Source organism: Bombus flavifrons, chromosome 10 (genome assembly GCF_040668555.2).
Source record: "Bombus flavifrons isolate JBK064 chromosome 10, iyBomFlav1_principal, whole genome shotgun sequence".
In the NCBI taxonomy this organism is placed as follows: domain Eukaryota; kingdom Metazoa; phylum Arthropoda; class Insecta; order Hymenoptera; family Apidae; genus Bombus; species Bombus flavifrons.
The window spans coordinates 2,434,200-2,449,258 of NC_138451.1; the positions used below are offsets into that span (position 1 = coordinate 2,434,200).

At 36.8% G+C, this 15,059-nt stretch overlaps 1 protein-coding gene across 6 annotated transcripts in view; it reads right to left on the bottom strand.

Moving 5' to 3' along the window:
• Oamb (Octopamine receptor in mushroom bodies) overlaps positions 1-15,059 on the bottom strand; it is a 120,324-nt gene that overhangs the window by 22,245 nt on the left and 83,020 nt on the right. For 5 of the 6 annotated variants that reach the window (XM_069121221.1, XM_069121222.1, XM_069121225.1 and 2 more), the window contains one exon: positions 180-305. In XM_069121221.1, coding sequence (XP_068977322.1) covers positions 180-305 — 126 coding nt within the window. Of the gene's footprint in view, positions 1-179; positions 306-1,730; positions 1,789-1,866; positions 2,076-15,059 lie in introns of those variants that run through there. The other variant, XM_069121227.1, reaches the window with a different exon arrangement.

Consider the following 15,059-nt stretch of genomic DNA (forward strand, 5'->3'; position numbering starts at 1 on the left):
CGTTATTTTTATCGCGACGTTCGAATATAATCGTTATCACGAAGACAAATCACAGCCACTGCGGATGATCGACCAAGATCGATTGATTTTCGTTCGACAACAAGTGGAAATCTGCCTCTGAGAAGATTGACACGAGGGCTGACTAAATGATCTTGCGACACTTGGCACGAAGCGTGTACCTCAGCAATCTGAAGCGCGTCTCCTCCTTGATGCGCTTCGCTCGCATTATTTTTTCCAACAAGTTGATAGACCTTGTTGGGCTGTCCCACCAGAGAACTGTGTTCTTGACATGTGCTTTGTGGAATCTGAAAAAGAAAACAGAGATTTTAGGTCGTTGTTTTGTGAGGAAAATGTATGTGTATTGCTGTTTCCAGATAACATATAACGTATAGCAAACAGAGGATCACTTTATTGAAAAAGAAGCAGATTCGAATCTTCTTGGTATATATAGTATATATAATAGGTTTAAAAACTTTAGAAGTTACTTGTTGTTTGTTATAGAAACTAGAGATCAGTTCAACTCCGTATAATACTATCCTATTATCAAAAATATCCAAATGCCTAGAGAAAAAATAAAAAATTATGAAAATTTTCAAAACGAATACGTTTCACGCAGCAACCGGAAACCGCGTTGGAGATGGACAAGGATCGCTGAAATGCGAATTCATGCAAGGGTGCACCACACGAATTAAGGCACGCCATTTTTGTTCACCGATGTATGTCCAGCTTTTGTCTTCAACGCGATTTTTCACCCTTTTTCACCCTCTCCCTTATTCGACCATCGACGAAAATCGTCAACGTACAATAATTGCGCCCGACAGACTAGACGGTATATACGTTCGTTTCTTTGTCTTTCCTTTTTATCCTCTAATTAGCCAGGAAACAACCAACCACTCGCAGTCACGTGGTAAAAATGATCGGTCGATTTTATTCGAATCGAAGTATCGTGGATATCGGTAGAAATTTTCTTGGTAAATGGAATGAATTAATTGTTTCCAAATCTATCTAAAACTTTGTTTATATCAAATATCATTCAAAAACCAATGTGAACTGTATTTATGGAAATTAGATTTGAAGATACGGCTGACCGAGCATGGACCTATTCTACTTGCTCGGCCATACCGAATCGGACAAATTAAATTTCTAATGAATTTTCTACCGAAAAAAAAAAATATATATATGTACATATATCGATTTAAATGACATGTTTAATTCCTTTTTCCGTTTCAAATTTTGATAGTTGAAACTCCGCCTTTAGTTTGTATTTTTCATATAAAAATCATTTATATGAGGTAAGAGTGTCGAGTATTTGAAAATTAACTTCCCACGGTTATTTTTTCACTATGTACATTAAATTTCTTATTTTATCGAAAAATTTTATAAACCCTTATGGCGTTAAAAGATTATAATAATAATGTGCGATGATTTAAGATTAACTTATCAATCACTTATAATATTTGTGATTTTTTCTATCTTTCACAGTGTTAGGAAAAGCAACGAGACTCACTCGTTGTTAGAGAAATTTCATTTATTAGAAAGCAGTCATTATGCATTTTAACTGTAGCAAGTATCATGAAGGATCTTCCAGAAATTTTCATCCTGTTACCAAGAATTCAGCCGACACAGCTTCACAAATTTATATTAAATCCGAAAGAATGAAGGAAGCAAGACAAAATCATCCATTCCTGATTCTCGAGACGCATCAAAAACATGAAACATCTCTTGCTTACCTATTCTCGAATTTAGCGGAAACTGGTGCAGCAATGTTTTCTCGCTGCTACGATTCCTCTAGAAAATCAAATAATCGGAATTACCAGGCAAAAAGCGAGAGGGCACAGAACCATGCTCGTTACATTTGTTGGTTACCTTCGACGCAAAACAGGAAATACTGTAGTCTCAGCGAAATGTCAGCGGGTATCACGGGTAGCCAGCATTTAATTTAACAGAAATTCCTAATAAGGTATGGTTGCATCCCAGTCGGTTAACACCGAAACAATTCGTTTAAAGCTGTTACGCGGGTGTATCTATGTGTAGGAACGTGCACGCTGCCAGAAGCTAATTAATGGTAGACGGAACGCTTTCACGGTGTCGTGAACTTGCTAAAAGAAGAACTTTGTCGACTTTGTATACGTCTGTGTAGCCCGTCTATGTTGCGATGTGACACGATATGTTCCTTTCGGTCATCTTCAACTATATGGAGCATGCGTTTATATATTTCGACAAAGAGATAGCTTTTATATTGTTCTCGATAAATAAAAATGCTTCGTCTAACCTTTACAATTGATTGAGACCATTTCTGGCCTTAACTTTCATGGCTTTAGATTCGCGGAAACTACATGTATCTAGAGTTTATTGGTGTCGTTTTCGCCTTAGGTCGCCGCAGTCGGCGTGATTTATGTTTACTCTAGATATGAAATTTATTCTTTTTCGTAGCGTTTCTTCTTTAAAGGAGCCTATAGGTAACGATCCTTTGAAAATTTTACGTTACTCACTCCATTTTCTACTAGAATTGCACTAGATCTGTAATCTAAATAGTTTATTAGCGTTTATGTTCTTAACTTGTCGTAATTTATGTTTTTATTTAGACGTAAGAATTATCTGCCGAATGTAAAAGTCAGTTTTCTTTTCAAGCAATTCTTTTGCGCCGCAATCCTTTCAGGAAAGTATAAAAACCAATCTCTTAAAACATAATCTGCCACTATCTACTGTATCCTACTTCGTTATTAGAATTTTCCTGCGTCATCGCATACAAATAAGAATTCAGAAAAATGTATTCCATTGTTTCGCAAAAATTATACAAAGAAATAAGAAATATATACAAAAGGAGATATTCACCGAACGAGCATCAAAATGTTTTTTTCATCATCGGTACTGGTGAAAGGATTAAAGATCGAACGCGTTTCCATAGAATAATCCTTCCTATGCTCTTTTGCGCGGATTACGAGTCGGAATCGCGAGTCGAAATCGCGAGTCGATTCACCGGAGTCTCGAAATCACTCGTCCGGAAATAAAAACGAGGCTAAAAAAATGCTTCGAAAACTTTCCGGACAGATCGTTATCCATGATTTCATTTCTACTCGTCCAACCTTCGAATGCATTTCTCATCCCCGTGTCGATCGTGACTCGAGGTGAGGCTTGCGGCGACCGAACGTGACCATTCGTTGCTTCGATTTACGGACAAATTTCATGTAATTTCACGGCAAACGGTTACTTCAATTTGCATAACCATTCGCAATTTATTTACGACGCAGTACAAAGTGTTAAAAAGTAAAGTCTAGTATTTTGCAGATTCATAAATTCATAATACACGAGTGCTTATGAATTTGTTCAACATTTCTTCCCTATAGTTTTTTTATTTTCAATTTTCTATACATATTAATATCAACTGCTGGCTATAAGAAATAAAAATCCTAAAGCAATACGTAACCGGTCCTCTTTTTCATTTCTGCAATTTCATATATTTGATTTTAGATTTAAGATTTTACCAATTTGTAAATTTTATATTTTTTATACAAGTAAAATTTTACATTCTTTGTTAGAAAGAAAAATTAAGAAAAATATTTTTACGACGTTTAATTCTGTAGATAAACAGTACGTATATACCTACATAAATCACAATTTACATAAATATACCATTTTTTGTATAATAAATTTATATTATAAGCCAATATTGTTTTAATACTTGAATAAAACAAATCTTAAATAGCACAGTTAATTCACAATTAATGAATAATCCTGTTTATAAAAATACTTTCTCCAAAGAATTTGTTTAATTTGTGAACGGACATTTAGAAAATCTATCAAACATCAAATAAAGACTTGAGTGTTCTTATCTAATTTACATTACATTAATTATTATCTAATACATTATTAGATATAAGATATATCTACGATGTATATGTTTATGTTTATACATAAACGATTAGTAAGTAAGTTTTCTCAAAATTGCATTATATATTTATAAAATTTTCCAATTTATATTATTTTAAATGTATTTGTACATATTTATACTGAAAATATTCCAAATAGGCTGCGAATGTGTTTATGCAATTATGAGAAACTTAAAGTTGTAAAAATGCATAAAATAAATTACAAATATTATGTAGAAGTATGTAAAAATACAATATCGATCTTTTATTGATCGATCGAATTATTGTACGATGTTTAGAAAGATCAATGTAAACATTGTGCGGGGTATATAGATATTGCGCGATGTATGGTTTATTTGAAATTTCGAAAGATTCATCTAAGCGCTGCGTGGAAGGTGAATTACAAATACGTATTTGCAGATGTATACACTTTTTTTTTTGTGTGGATCGTTAGATCTTTCGTACCTGCTTGTGCCACCGGCTCGTGCGACCCCACCCCCGCCACTTTAGAAATTGAATAGCGAGACAAAGGCTCGAGAAGTCATTCAGTTGTCTCATTTTGTGCCGATAACATGGGTCGCGTTGCGTCAGATTTTTAACGTATTCTAACCTACTGGCGCGTGCTTTCGGTGGCGTCGTTTCTACCTTACTTTTTTATTATCGTTTTGTATCTCGTTTATTAATATCGTTTAACTAATACACGTCTATTTAATGATTCTTCGAACATTAAGGCAATGAAGTTAAGTGGTTTTAAGAAACTTTTTGTCTGAATGTCTCTTCAGTCGTCTATTTGTCAAATGATATTGCTATCGGTAGCTTCTATCGTAAGCCTTTGTAACAAGATTTCAGTTCGATTGTGTTTTCATTTAATTATTTTATACATTTGTTTTAATTTTTAGTTATTTTTCGTGCAGGTTAACGATCGATAGTAGGGTAATATTAGAAGTAACAGGAATATTAATATATAGACGTAACGACGATTAATGATCAATCCGACGAATTTTCCTGGAAATTTGATAAGGTTTAATTTATTTTAACTAAGAAAGTGGTGCATGAACGATTCTATTGCCTTTTTATTCCAACGGGAGTATTTATTTGAAAATATATTTGATACATGTTTTATAATAGATAATTTCTTAATTATTTGGAATACTAAGATGAAAGTAACGACGATTAAATAAATCATTGTTCTATTTCGAATGTATGAAATTATTCTCTCTTAGTTCAAACGCATTTTTAACGAATTATCTCATCGTTTCAATGTAATCCGGGATATAGAATTCTTGACAATTTAACGATAGCTTCGTGTAGACAGAGTTTGAAACATAGAAATCTTAATAACAATAGCTTTAACTTATTTCGATAGATATCATTCATATATCGAATTCAAATTATTTTGCAATATTATGTGAATTTGCTACAGTTAACGTTATATACCTGCAAATTCGTAGCTTATATTTTCTTCATAGAGGTGGCGCGCAGTTAGGCTTAAATATTTCAAAGTAACGTTTCGCGCGCGTTTGTCCAGTATTCTTTAGAGAATATTTAGTTGTGAATTTTTGAATTCTTGCAAATATTTTCGAATATTTATAATACACGATCATAGTGTGTCAGTGGAGTGTATATTCCATACTTTGATAACGAATATTCACGGTATAATTCTCGCAAATGATTACATTGCATTCACGGCATTCGTAAGCATTTGTTCGATATCGAGAAATATCCTATAACTCTCAACTAATATTTTTCACACTTATTCCAATTTCTTGATAATAATCTCTTAACTGTAGATGAACAACAGTATGTTCCAAATAAACGTTCGATAGGGAAAAGAAGAAAAATACCGAAACGATATTCGCTTCTTTTACACACTAACCCCCCCTTCCCTTCTAAAATATAGCCAGCCCGCCATTACACAACTTTATTTTCAGAGGATATTTGCGATCGCGCGCAATGCGGTTTGTAGAATCACTGTTTGTTACGCAAAAGATTTTTTCAATATTTTCAAATCACGATAGTTTTGATTAAATTCAATCAAATAATCACGTAACGTAGTCTTTTGTTTTTCTTTTTTTATATATGTGTTCTTTTTGAACACTGGTTTTCGGTATTAGAGTCAGTGCATCTCTCAAGAGGATGGGGTCTCTCCAGGAGCTCAAGAACGTAAGTAGTTTTACGTATAGTATTTCAATTTGTTCAATTTTCTATATTTTGTTCGAATTATTGTTAATTAGAAAATAAAAACCATCGGTAATTTAAAAAGCTATAAATGTTTCAAAAGTTCGTAGTTCGTTATTACTTATTAACGATGTTGACTGTATTTTATGTTTTGTTACGGATACAGCTTCAACTTGTTCGTCTTCTTTGGGATCGATCTAACGGTGGTTCAAAAACCAAGAACATAAGTATCTTCACATATCGTACATCGATTATGTCTATTCTGCATATTTTGCTTTGAGTACTATCGATTAAGAAGTAGAATTTGATTGAAAGTTTTGAAGGTTAGGGTCTTCTCAGGTTGTTCTTTCATTCAGATAAAAAGAGTGTTAATGTTTCAACATTGAATTATAAAACAAACGTCTAACATATTTTAGAAATTATTAAATTCTTTATGCGTAGATTCGAAACTTTTATATTGGAGTTTCAGTTTATATATTTATTCGATATTTATTAGAATTTTAATCTTTATTATTAGTAAAATTACGAATTTAATGAACTTCCATTTTTCATTATCTTCAACTTTTCAAATAATCAGCAACCACTCATAGTGTTTTGTTTTGTAACAGGCTCTTCAGAACCTCTATTTCCACTGTTGGATTTTCAACGGTTCCTGTCTGATGTTAGTCTCCCTGATGATATTCACTGGGATAGCGCAGCATCCATGGTAACGTCCTCTGGTTCTCCGCTTCGAACGGTGAGTGGCATGCATTTCTGTTCCTCCGGTCACTCAATCATGTCGTAGGATGGAAGGTCCGAATCAGCACGGGTGACTGGTTGTATTACGTAGAAATTTTTGCAAGTATACTGATCTCGGGTATTTTTTATACCTGTGAGTAGTAACATTCCTTTTTCAAATACATTAGTTTAGGATAGATCTTCTTGCACATCGCGATTATAATAATTAATTTTTTAATAGTTGATTTAAGCATACACATTTAAGAATAAATTCATGGTACTTGTAAATATGCATATTAGCATTGAGTGAGAATATTTGCAAAAGGCAAATATCTACACGAATATATCTGTATGACACAAGTATAGTCGATCTTAAGCAGTGAATTTTAGTATAAACAAGAGATATCGAAATGATCTTGTTTGAGCATTTTGTAGTGGAGATGTCGGATACCCTCCGATTTCGTTGCTATGATAGCTGCAATTGTCGCTTAATGGTAATGACGATGCAAGCAATACACGATACAATAAATAATGTTGAATTTAATTTTCTCTTTCGTGACAATATTAAGTCACATTCGTTTATTCGACTTCAGATAGAGTTTAAAATATGAGTTAAAATTCATTTTTTTCTTTTATCGTGCAAGAATGCGTAAAGTTTTATGTGCAAGGAGAAACTTCGCGGCAGGCAGATTTTTGACTCGAAGCAATAATGTTGAACGCTCCTTCTGCATTTTCGAAAAAATGCTTTGACGAAGAGATCGCCTGAGATTATTTCTATCTCAGTAATACATTTCGATTTAACCATTTAAACATCGAGTCTTAGTCCTTCCTCAATTAATGCTAGTTTTTTGTAATATTAAAATTTCAGTCATTTATTAAATTAATAAAGTAGAGTTATTATAATCTGAAACTAAGTAATAAAATATAAAATCGGGGAATGTTAGTCTGTTAAATACAAATTAGACAAAGTACTTATATTTTTAGATCAGGATTTTCGGATTTAACCATTTCCATGCCCATTGTCAGGTCTCGCTCACGTGCCCAGGTGCTACTTGGATGGGAGAAAGACATTGGGCACGATGACCATAATTAATGCAAAAATTTCTCAGCGATTGACGATGTGTTACTGTATCGTGCACGACGAATATTCCACATTACGTGTGTGTGTGGAGTGTGTGTGTGTGGTTAGGCTGTGGAATTGCGTCATTTTTTCATTCGTTACAACTTAGAGTATTAAAAATGTTGAGACATATATTAATTCAATGTATGTATCAATAAAATCAGAATTTGTGATAATATCACGTACACGACTAAGTATAACCGCAGTGTTAACATTTCTGTCAGTTACAATCATAATTCCAAGTCTACTTACATTTATTCTAACGAGATAATTTCTTTAGACGTGTTTTATCGCGTTTTGCGCAATGGTTACTAGCCTTCGTCAGTCGATTTCAGGAAAATGGTACCATAGAGTGGGGATACTGCTTGTTAAGCTCGGGTGTCGGAGGCGTCCCGGGACGTCCTCTCTAGTGTAGGATTTTTGCGCCCGAGCGTTTGTGTGAGAACAGTGGGGCGAATGTGTTGGTGTGCCTGTTTTGCCATTTTTTAAATATAGGGCTAGGTAGGATAGATAATATACTTTCTGGTGTGTCTGTTAATTATAAGTAGGTAGGGTTGGGCAGGTTGGCACAGTCTCTGGTCGGGTAGGCGCGCTTTCGTGTGATCAACCTGTTTCTGGAAATCTAATTTAAAAAATCGACGGTGAAACTGGTACGAGTAGAACATGCCCTCGCCTCTGGTTTTGTCTATTGATTTTTCGAATTTCGCGGACTCGGAAGCGAGTAGGCTCGCAGCGGACGTTTATTGCTCGAGCTCGCACATGCTCAACAACAACAAGTGATCGTTGGTCAGTCCATGCGCACTTGAATCAGCTTCCGCGGTTTACATTTTTAGTTTACCTTTATATGTTTTTTTTTTTTGTTTGCGATTAGAAAGACTCGAGCTTTGATTTAAGTTTCAGCGGGCATTGCGCCCGAAGAAACGGCAAACTGCCACTCTAGAGGGTAACTACTAATGGCTCCCCATCCTCTGGGTCATCCAGAGCATGGAAAGTCATTCTTGTTACTACTTTATCACTATGCTCGCTTTTAGTATTTGTAGTAGTAGCAGTAGTAGTTTTTTTTTTGCCGATGTATATGTCACAGGTGAAATTCGAGCAGCCTTATGATAAACCAAAATTCCGAGCGCCTTATCACGTGTGACCGTCCGGTCACCATCCGTTCTCAGCCGCCTGGGTGGCATTCGGTCACTCTAGCCGTTCTCCGAAATATATGACAAGTACAAGCAAAGCCTTCTCCCACTCCGTCGAATAAAACAATATAAATGCACCCTTCATCATCATCCAGTCAGTCTGTAACAATTCTCAACTAGCCCAAGTATTAAAAGTGTATTATCGCGAATCAAAAATCTTACTGTACAAATTGAGTGAAAAAATAAAAGAAATCGATCTCCTATTCGGAAATTGACAAGTTTTTTGTTTTAACTTAATTTTTACGCTACATTTTTGGCGATCCTGCCAGGATCCATTCGCTTCAGTGTAAACGAAATCACGATTTCGGCGTACGCGCATCATTGAAGATCGAAGGATCAGCGAACCACCGCGAATCTTTGCTACTACGAAGCCCTGCAGCAACTTTCAACGTTCCACTACGGTGAAACTAGACGAGAGGACTACGGTCAGCGCAGAGCAAGCCTACGAATAAGATTCGGAATCTAAGAAAAAAAAAAAAAAAAAAAACCAGAGAGAAACATCCCAGAGACTCCTCAACGGTCATAACTACCACGGTAAGCTAGAAATCTGGATTCATTTTTTCATTACCGTGTGAGAAAACCAAGTTTCTCAAGCGTTTCGAGTTCAAATAGCTACGATAGTTCAATAAGCCCAATTAGAATCATGTCTACATCACGAAAGGACAAAGTCGAAACTATTGAAACCGTTTCTACAAAAGGAGCTACGGATAATTCGATTCTTGCCAGACTCGACATGATACAAAAACAAATCGAACTTCTCACGCGACGTATGGAAGAGACACAACGGACAGCCGACAGTGAGAATAGGAAGCGTACAGCGGAGATAGAACTATTAGCCAAAAATATCTCCAAAATAAAAATAGGACGCGACGCTACTACAGAACTAGGCTCCCTTATCACCATGGACGAATCTGTTGCCGCGAGAGATAGAACTTCCCCACCGTGCGTTCCAATTCCAACAGAGGCAGACAACCATCCCTCTTACGAAGATCGTCTACCACAATTCACCCCTCCGAGCTTACGGGCCAAAGACGCGATAGCATGCATTCCACAATTAAACGGCGAAGACGATATCGGAGTAGAAGAGTTCATACGCGAAGTACGTGAATTACGAGCCATGTGTAGCGAACCCACGCTATTACTAAAAATGATCAAAATCGGAAAAGTCACGGGTAGAGCCGCAATGGCCATCCGCAATATACCAATCAACGAATACGGACACCTGTACGATGCTCTACGACGAAACGTAGCCACCCAAGACTCCGTTAGAGAACAACAAGACCAGCTACGCGAAACGAGACAGCGTCACGACGAAAGTGTGCAAAATTATATCATCAGATTCCGCAGAGCGCTCAATAAGCTACAATATAGTATAACGAACGAATACTGTGACGAAATTACTAGACGAGCTATGAACGACAGGATTTTAAGAGACTCCGTAACCGATTTTATTCGAGGTCTGAAAACCGAAATAGGACAATTACTACTCGCCAATCCACCATACAATATCCTTGAAGCCGAGAAAAAAGCCACCGACATAGAGCGATTCTTCAGGGAAGATCGAAACCGACGACCAAAACCGACGGAACGATTACGAGTCCCTGAACAGCGACGACTAACAACTAATAATCCCAACCTAATCATTAAAAAACCAACTCCAACACCTAATCCAATGCCAAGAAGCTTTCGGCAAATTGAACAAATGCCACTTGCCCAAAGGACTCAATTAAAATGCTTCAAATGCAATCAGATCGGACATGTCTCTAGTCAATGCAGAAATTTTCAAACGCCCAGCCAATTTCCGAGACCACCAGCAATCCACAATCTCGAGACACACAAGGAAGAAACAGAGGAAACAATAGACCAGACTTACGAATTAACGCCATAACAGGAAGTCTCCCCACAGTACTTTTACGATCCGACGGACGGCGACATAAATTCCTCGTTGACAGCGGAGCAGGAATTAACATACTTAAACGAAGATGCGTATTACGACCTGAAATAACAAAAGAACGAAAATTCTCGATGGGACACTCTAAATTTAAAACTAACGAACACGCCTTGGTAAAACTATTCGGCAAAACCCTAGAATTCTTTATAGTAGAAGACAACTTTCCAATTATAGAAGACGGCATACTCGGTTTACCAGCTCTATCTAAATTCAAATTTGAACTTTCAAATCAACAATTGAAACTTGACAATAATATTCTTTTATTGCAACAGGAAAACGACGTACCTCCAAAACAAGCAGTGTCAAAAACAGTCTACCTGGAAGGAAAACCGACAACGATATGCTTCATCAATGGTGGTGAGTGCCCAGCCAAAATGACCAATTTTATCGAAAATTCAAACACGTACGATCAAGTCTCCACATTTAAAGATTTAGTTAGACTTTCGCATATAGAAAAAACTCTCCGCGAACCAATCGAAAAGATATTGCTGTTTTACCTTGACGTATTCAATCTAGAGACCGACTTGTTACCATGCACTAACCTTGCTAAGCACACAATAACGTTAAAAGAAAATAAAATCATTAACACGAAATCTTACCGACCGCCTGAATGCCACAAAGAAGAAATCAAACGACAAATGGACGAAATGCTACAAAAGAACATCATAGAACCATCTGATTCTCCTTACAATTCACCAGTCTGGGTAGTACCAAAAAAGGCAGACGCCTCAGGGAAACAGAAATGGCGAATTGTAATAGACTTCAGAAAAATAAACGAGCTAACTGACCAAGACGCATATCCATTACCTGACATAGACGACATACTATCCCAATTAGGCAACGCAAAATTCTTCTCAGCCCTCGATTTATCCTCCGGATTCCACCAAATCCCAATGGATACAGACTCTAAGAAATACACAGCATTCTCCACACCACAAGGACACTATCATTACAATAGAATGCCATTCGGTTTAAAGAATGCACCAGCAACATTTCAACGCATGATGGATACCGCGCTAAGAGGACTCATAAATAAACATTGCTTCGTATATTTAGACGACATTATAATATTCGGACAATCGATTGAAGAGCACAATAGCAACCTCGCGATAGTATTGCAACGCTTACGCGAACTCGGACTCAAAATACAGCCGGACAAATGCGAATTTCTCAAACCAGAATTAGAATATCTCGGACATATAGTAACCGCCGAAGGCGTAAAACCAAATCCCAAAAAATTAGAAGCCGTTAGCAATTTCAAACAGCCACGTAATCCCACAGACATCAAATCTTTCCTAGGACTAGCAGGTTATTACCGTAAGTTCATCAGAAATTTTTCCAAAATCGCGAAACCATTGACCGAACTTACAAAAAAGGAGACACCATTTCATTGGACAGATAAAACCCAGGAAGCATTCCAGACATTAAAAGACAAACTCTGTTCATCACCCGTACTAAAATTCCCAGACTTTGCAAAACAATTCACGTTAACGACTGACGCCAGTAACGAAGGTATAGGTGCGATCTTATCACAGGACGGACATCCATGTTGTTATATCTCGCGAACTCTAAACCCACCGGAACGAAATTATTCCACTACAGAAAAAGAACTTTTAGCAATAGTATGGGCCGTAAAACGCCTCCGACAATATCTGTTAGGGCGGAAATTCCTCATCCGAACCGATCACCAAGCGCTAAAATGGCTACAGAACTGCAAAGACCCCTCATCACGCTTGATGAGATGGCGATTAAAATTAGAAGAATATGAATACGACATAGAATATACGAAAGGAAAAGATAATACTGCAGCCGACGCATTATCTAGAATACATGTTCTGACCAGACAACGCGAAAATTTGAACATAGAACTCGATAAAAAGTATCACGATTGGGAAAAATCTACCGACGCGTTACCCAAAGTTCTCAAAATGACTCCGAACCATAAATCTTTCTATCAATTATCCAAAACAGAGTTAGGAAATTACGACAGAATCGAATGGTTAACTAAATTAAACGAAATTATTCATACAAACGAGAAGATAGGCATAGGCGACGACAGTTTCACAGAAACCGAGAAGAACGCGATCAAACGAATTTTATTATTCCTGAACGACACCGTAAAAGAATTAAATTTTGCATGGGAACCAATCAAAACATATAGCGACGAAGAAATAGACGAATTATTAAAAGAAAATCACGATTTAGTAGGACACCCCGGTATACAAAAGACATACGACCGCATTCATAAACGGCACAGAATACCAGATTTGATGAAACGCATACAACAACATATAGAATCATGCGACACCTGTCAAATAACCAAAACTACACGTATAAGACCGCGCGAAGAACCTTGTATCACCGACACACCCCTTGAACCAAACGATAAAATTGCTATGGACTTATTAGGCCCATTGAAAAAGACGAAGAAAGGCAACCAGTACATTCTATCCATACACGATGAACTGACAAAATACTTAATACTCGTGCCACTAAAAACTCAGCAAACAGAAACAATTTGGAACGCACTCTTGAATCATTACATTTACATCTTTTCTGCTCCAAAAAAGATATTAACTGACCGCGGACAGAATTTTATATCTAGTTTGATGCAACAGTACGAAGACGCGTTCAAAATCAAACATATCAAAACGACATCCTTCCACCCACAAAGTAACGGATCCTTAGAACGAACACACGCAGTAGTAACGGACATGTTAAAATCGATACAGCGAAATTCGGATGAAGAATGGGACGATCAACTTAACTTTGTATGCCTTGCATATAACACGATGATACACGACTCCACTGGTTACACGCCATTCGAACTTACATTCGGACACCAAGCCAATCTTCCCTCCACAATATCCAAGAATCCTTAACGCACATACGCAGACGAAGTCACGTTCCGCAAAAAAGAATGGGACTCTAGACTCCGACACGCCCGCGAAACATTGATCAAAAGCAAACAGCGATATCAGCGCGATCAAAAACGTAAAATTATAAAACCCCAATCAGTTTTCAAAGAAGGAGACTCCGTTTTAATACATAACGATCATAAAAGGCATAAACTTGATGTGGAATGGTTAGGACCATACACGATTGATAAAGTATGTACACCATACTATCTGATTCAAGACAAAAAGATACACGGTAATCGCTTAAAACCTTATTTTCCAGGTCGACACTCCTCTTTGCCGGAATAGTATCCGCGCAAATAAATATTACACCATTAGAAGGAAACTCTGTATTCGTAGAAAACATAGGAAAAGGATATTTGTACAGCGATACTGCCAATATTATAGTAGGATTAGACACTAGCGACATATACGAGCAGATAAACACAATAGAATCATATACGTTTACAATAGACTCGCGTACAATCAGCAAAGAATACGCTGAAGGGTTAGACGGATTACAAAATCGTATCAATAACCTAAAACAACTCGCAAAACACTTGAAAGCGTTAACACATACCCGAAACACACGAGGTTTACTCAACATCATAGGTTCCGTATCGAAAAGTCTGTTCGGAACTCTCGACGATGACGATCTTACGCTCATAAACGAGAATATGGACAAACTATTCGATGACAATAATAAAATCAAGACCATAATAGCTAATCAAACAGCACTTATTAGAAAAATTCTAAACTCAGAAAACCTAAACCACTTAGAAAAATCACATAACGATATATTAAAACAACAACGGCAGGCAAATATCGATAGACTTATGCTTAAGATGATCATGAAACTCGACACCGCGATGCAAACTTTACACTTCCAATTGGATGAAATACTTAACGTCATGATATTAGGGAAACAGGGAATAATCAGTCCACAAATACTCGACTCCGATGAATTTATAAAAAATTACGCCAAGGCAATAGGTAGCCACAATGCGACAACACCACCGGTACCAAGCACCCTGGCCACGACACCCAACATCTATATTCCAACCAACACATACGACCTAGAGGATGAGGAGGAACCAGCCGTAATTTTCAAGCCACGTCAAGTCCGATTCCACAAAA